The sequence below is a fragment of the Perissodus microlepis genome, chromosome 19 (genome assembly GCF_051167445.1).
Source record: "Perissodus microlepis isolate ML-2025 ecotype Zambia chromosome 19, ASM5116744v1, whole genome shotgun sequence".
Classification (NCBI taxonomy): Eukaryota; Metazoa; Chordata; class Actinopteri; order Cichliformes; family Cichlidae; genus Perissodus; species Perissodus microlepis.
This window is the reverse complement of record NC_140479.1, coordinates 14,843,613-14,849,843: the sequence shown is the minus strand read 5'-3', so window position 1 is coordinate 14,849,843 and position 6,231 is coordinate 14,843,613. Positions and strand designations below refer to the sequence as shown.

The 6,231-nt window shown below is 41.6% G+C and overlaps 1 protein-coding gene across 1 annotated transcript; it reads right to left on the bottom strand.

Moving 5' to 3' along the window:
• Positions 1–519: 519 nt before the first annotated feature.
• On the bottom strand, positions 520–3,942 carry LOC146365639 (potassium channel, subfamily K, member 16-like). The gene is made up of 5 exons (XM_084915222.1): positions 3,730–3,942; positions 2,396–2,510; positions 2,148–2,314; positions 1,147–1,315; positions 520–833 (listed from the first exon to the last, which is right to left on the bottom strand). The coding sequence occupies exons 1-5, from the start codon at positions 3,940–3,942 to the stop codon at positions 625–627; spliced, it is 873 nt and encodes a 290-aa protein (XP_084771348.1). The 3' UTR covers positions 520–624.
• Positions 3,943–6,231: the final 2,289 nt, after the last annotated feature.

Below are 6,231 nucleotides of genomic sequence, written 5' to 3'. Positions count from 1 at the left end.
TGGCATTGTTACCACATTCACACTGCCACTAGTGTTTTACAGCATGAATGTTCCCCTCAGGTTGGACCCATCAGTGCAGAGTTCTGGAAGAACATCCCAAGTATTGTGAGGGAGGAAATGTGACAAAAACAACCTGAACTGTGTGCAAGAACACCTGCACAATCTTAAGATACCAACTGACTCACTTGTCAGATTTTCCATTAAGTTAAATGATTTTGACAAACTGGAGGAGATCACGAAATAAAGGGGAAAAGGGAAATGAGAAGATCTAAAATCTGTCAAGAGGTGCATGAGAAAATAGTGCTGAATGGGAGATTGGCCACATTTAAATGAAGTGAGGCTTTTGATTTTTTTCCCCCCTTCTGTCAACCTGTTCTCATAACTTTCTGAGCACACTTTGTATATAATATGTAAAACATTTTGCTCTCAGTGAGAATAATTAGAATTAATTAGAACAGTGTTATTTGTGTGAACTGTTTGCATTTTATAACAGTTCAACGCAAATATTTAAAGCACCGATTGTGTGGCCTGAATGAGGTAGAAGTCATCCTGCTTCGTCTATTTTAGCACAGTCTCGCTAAATATATTTTGCGCACTGTATATGGTGCTATCTGCAGTTCATTTTCAGATCTTTGATGTGGCTTCTATTTCACTGGATGGCATGTTCTCTGCCTCCCTTTGTTTCCTGAGGCTTGGGTAAGTCTGGTCCAGCACATGCTCCATTATACTAGCTGCCATGTTGAAGATGAGAGCGAGCCAAGCGAGGCCAAAGATGATCCAAATGCCTGCAACACTGCGGTACAGATAGATGTAGGTCTTTCCAGGGTTGGTACCTGCAAAGACAAACCCGAAAACAAAAACAAAAATACTGTTATGAACGTTGAGCTGAGCATTTTGGGATGTTGCCATCTTAGCTCAGACAAAACTGAGGCCGTCAGGAAGCATTCAGGTTTGAGGCACATTCACAATGGCTTCACTTTTCACATCTGAAAGCTGTGCCCATGTTTTAGATTCCATCCATGTTCAGCCTCTGCACGTACATTAAATCGTATTGCAGATTACATCCAAATGCCTTTTACAGTCCACTGGATAGAATCACAAAGGTTAGGTTGACTTCTGTGGTGTTTGTTTGCTCTCTCTACTCACCCACCACATAATCTCCAAAGCCAATGGTGCTGAGGGTAATGAAGGCGAAGTAGAAGCCCTCGCCATATGTCCAGCCTTCCACGTAACTGAACAGCAGAGGGGGGATGACCAGAAACAGGAAAGTGCCAGCGATAAAGAACAAACTCGCTGCAACAGCCTCAAATGCTTGCTGCAAAGGACAAAAGGTTTGATATTATACACAGAGATAAAGGCTATCAGCATGCTGTGGCCTACAGATCCAATCAATGCAACAAACGTTGATGTCTTTTTGGCAGCACTATAGTATTTGATAAACAAATGAACAGAGTAGTTAGAGTATTTCTGTAATCTTTTGTTTAAGCCAGTATTTGCTTTCAGTATCTGAAGCAGGTCCTGAAATGTGATGCTTGGCTTGTAATATCTGCCAATTCACATGGGAGCTGTGTAAGATTAGGTTTTGTCAAAGCTGTTAAAAAAGGTATAGTTTCAGAAACTAAAAGAAACATTTTGGTGTTAGAGGTTTTAGCCAGGGGTTTGTTTGTTTTTTTAAAGTTTTTCCACTTCGGTGTTCCAAAAGGCGCAAAATCTATAAAAAGATGTGATTGTTTACCAAACTTTAACCCTGTCCCTAGATTGGCCAGCAGTTACCTGGTGAAGGTTAGGAAAATAAGTGGTATGTGAAAGTGTGAGGGCACTTATCACCTGTGTTGCTTGTTTACATGGGCTCCCAGCTAGTTTACCAAAGAAACAAAAATGCTGGAAAGTTGGTGAAGTTTCTTTCTATACATGTCATTTTTATGTCTTGGTGACCACTGATGGTGCTGATAAGGTCATTCACATCAGAATCTCATCAACACTGGACATTTTAACACCTCATTTTTATTCTTTGGCTTTTTCACTAGACTGTACTAGATAATAGGCCAACCTATGTTAGCTTTAAATGTGCTTATAAACAATTTTGATTTGATGTGATCCCTAAAAAATATCACTCCATGCTGTAGCTAATGGACATGAAGCGGTACCTTGTGAGGAACAACTGAGACCAGTCCCTTCTCCAGCCTCCCCAGGTGGATAGTGAAACACTTCCCCAGCTGTTTGAAGAAGGCCAGGTTCAAGGGAATCCCACAGAAAGCATAAAACACACAAAACACCTGTCCAGACACAGTGCTTGGGGAGAGGTTTCCATAGCCTGTGAACCAGATAAGGAGCCGTTATTAAGCGGGGCAGGCATTTCCCACAAATGGGAAAACTGAAATGTGAAAGTGCTCACCGATAGTTGTGATGACTGTGCTTGCAAAGAAGAAGGAGCTGCTGAAGTCCCAGTTACTGGGGTTTGTGGAGTTTCCTGAAGGATTTACTCCATTTTTCTTGGCATATAAAATGACCTGTGTGCACGCACACACACACAAATGCAAGCACAGAGATAGTAAAATCAGGATTAAATGTGCCTGAACATTTAATGACTCATGACACTAAAGGGAGCCAGTAATCACACTGGCAAATATTTTAGATCAGAACACACTAAATGACTCATTAGGTCAGGTTACAGTCAGCTATTACCATGTATTTAACATAATGGTGGGGCCAGCAGCCATAATCCTATATTCACCGTGTCCTGTATCTGACAACAGCAGAATCTATTTTTACATAATTTAACTGATTAATGTCCATTGAGATGCATTTAAGGCTGCATCTTCTAAAAGCGTTATTGTCATGATGTAAAAAAAAGCTTGTAGTGTAATAATTGATTCTCATGTAAAATCACTAGATATGTAGTTCATTGCATTATTAACATTTATGGTGTTGATAGACATTTATCATGGCACTAGATCTGATGCTGAACACATTTTGGTAGAGTCTGATAATGTAAAGATGCAGCACAAACTTAAAATTGGTAGAAAAACTACTCACATATATTAATTAGCCAGGCAAGGAGGCCTGAATTTTTTAAAAACTGCTGACCTGCTGGGATTTTCCTCCCACTCTCCAATTCAGGATCACTGATTGGAGAGTGGTGAGAAAGCATTTGTTATAACCAAGGTTCACTCTCCTCAAATGACCTCACCAGATCTCAATCCAATAAAACGTCTTTGGGATATAGTGGGCTGGAATCTGCATCAACTGTGTGATGCTATCATGTCAACATGCGCCAAAATCTCTCGTGACTGTTTCCAGCAACTTGTTGAGTCTATATCACAAAGAAAAAGGGCAAAAGTGGGTCCAACCAGGTGTATGTAATCTAATCTAAAGTCTCCTGCATGTATGTGTACGGCTCAAGAGCTTGGTCTTATTAGCTACATTGTGGATGTGAGGGGTATGGGTGTAGCAAGAAACTGCGTCCATAATCATACAATTGTTCATTCACTTTCTGTTTTTGGAAGCCCTACTGACCTCCCAGTACATTCTTAACCATCCAGACCCATCAGGTTGTCTGTGACAGTCTCCTAGGATAAGTAGCCAGGCAAGTAAATTACAGTTTTCTAATCTAAATGAGCACTCAAAGCTACTTACTGTCAAGCCTTCAACACACATACAAACACTTTATTCTGTGTTGGTAAAGTTGGGACTATCAAACACATGCTGACAGTATAATAAATGCCAGACCTTAACAAAGTACTCCAAGGCGTCTCCATCCAAGCAGGTGTAATTTGCTAAGAAATTCAACTTCTCCATCAGAAAATGGTTTCGATTGTAGTTTTCGGCCTCTCGCTCCAGTATTCGGAAGATGGTGGCTCCAGCCAGCAGGTAGATGAAATGGGCCAGAGCCAAAAGAGCCGTCCAGCTCATTCTGACCCGCACCACGTGAAAGCTCGCCATTGACCTCCCGCCACCAACAGAAAGGATACGATACCAACCAACAAACTTGTTGGAGGAGTTGGTTGTTTTTTTTCTTAGTTCAGAAAGAATTGAAAGACAAACCCTCGTTCAGTGTGAGATATTCTTTTTGAAAACAGGCAACGAAAGCGGTTTGCTTAAGGAGAAAGCATTTCTATATCACAGCAGGATGAGGGCAGGCTAATGTTTGGTGAAGCTCTGAGTCGATAGGTTATCAGGTCTCATTCTGGTTGGTCAGAGTCCTGTAAATTTATGGGTTATCTGGGTAATGGCCAAACTTACTTCACCTCCATTAGTGACATCTGGGCACACACATACACTTCCAACTGTTTCCACTAATAAGGAAGCAACATCTTGTCAGCATAACAGAAGTTAATGTTTGACCAGCAGCAGCACAGGCCATCTGATCCCAGCCTGTACACAAGCCCAGACTCACCTACCTCTATAACTTTGGGTTTCCCCACATGCCTATTCCAAGTTTCGGCTCTGACTGTGCTCATTATGATTATTAAGGAGAAACTTAAACAGGATTTAGTTTTTCAGTCACGTAGGTTACAATAATTTAAAAAAATGTCAACACATCAAGAAAACAGCATCAACCATTAGGCATATATGGCTTACACAGCCAAAAGTTATCAATTATTTAGAGGCATCTGGAAAAAAATTAATCAAACAGATGTCAAATATTTACTCTGTTTTGGTTTCTGTCATATAAAAAACGGACTGGATGTTACCCAGTGTTTTGTGATTTCCTGTTTTAAAGCCAAGAGTTCAACATTTTTGTCATCTTGAATTTTGAACTGATATTACATGGTTATGAAGGAGCACCACCCTTTTATCCTCTTTATACTTTACATAACAGTACCATCATTTACAAACTGAACATCATGTTGTATTTTATTGGAATAACACTAGTGACTAAGACCATAATCTCACTAGGAAAGTATACTGATCTTACTCCAAAAATCAAAGCAGGAAAAAATGATGCTTCAGACCATTTTTCTGAGATTTCACTCCAGCAAGTTAAAGGGACTCAGTGGTTTTTACAGTCCTCATGTTCTTATATGCATGCTTGACAACATCAGGGCATGCTCATAATTAGATAGTATTCTGGGGGATCTCCTCCAAGCTCTAGACCAAGGCATCTTTGAGCTCCTGGACAGTCTGTGGAGCAACTGGGCTCCACAGTGCAGGGAGCACAGGGCCCTTTAAAGGATATTGTGTCATCAGGCCACCTCATGAAGTCTGTTTTTGATTGTCTGGCCTGCTGGAGTTTATTTTGTAGGGTTCTGGCCTGTTCTTCCTTGCACAAAGGAGCAGATACCAGTCCTGCTGATAGGTTCAGGACCTTCTATACCCCCATCCAGCTCTCCAAGACTAACCTCCCACCTACTGGAATCTCCTCCTTGTTTTGTGGGTTGTCTCATATAGTGCACCTGTTCTTAATTTAATTAAAACCAGATACTGAACAGATCAGTATCCCAAAGTTTTAACTGACTTGATGCTATACTAAAATTTAAAAGTGGTCCTTTTTTATGAGCAGTGTACGCAAAGTAAAACAGCTTCTAAGGAACTAGTGCATTCTGGGAAGTGCAGCAATCCTAGCACATCCCTTAAAGTGTTCGGTGGGGGGGGGGGGGGGGGGGGGTGTACAAGAAGTAGAAAAAATGCATGTCATTGTTGGTCAGAAGATTTTTTTCCATGACCAACTATTGTATTCTCTGCAGATTTACACAGTTTTCAAATTTTATTTTTATTAAAAAAAACATGCTTCAGCTCTAATTAGACAGTTCCCTTTCAGTCGATTCACTCGGTACAACACATAAGTATGGGATATCACGCCCTCGCGTGTCCTGGCTGAAGAAACCTTTAATCACGCCTTTAAGGCAGATGACGTGTGATGACACGTGCACGGCCCCGCCTGCACATATAGCCGCTGTCATCACAGTCATCCCTCAGTTCTTACGCTCTTCACCTCGCTGAGAACACCTCTGCTGAGTTGGGCTAGCTAGCTGCTGCTAGTTAGCTCCGTTGTCTGCCGACTTGAACTTAGCTTAACTGCCCCTGTTGGTGTTAGCCTCCACCGCGCAGTTGGTGTGTAGGCTGCCCGCGGAGCGCTAATTTCAAGTTTTCCCGTGCAGCGTTTTGCTTTGTGTTTTGGAATGGACTCCAAACCGAAGCGAGCAAAGCAGAAATCTTCTGTTCGCCCCTGTCCTCAGGGATGCGGTTTCTCTTTGCACGACAGCGACCAGCACGATGCCTGCCCTGTCT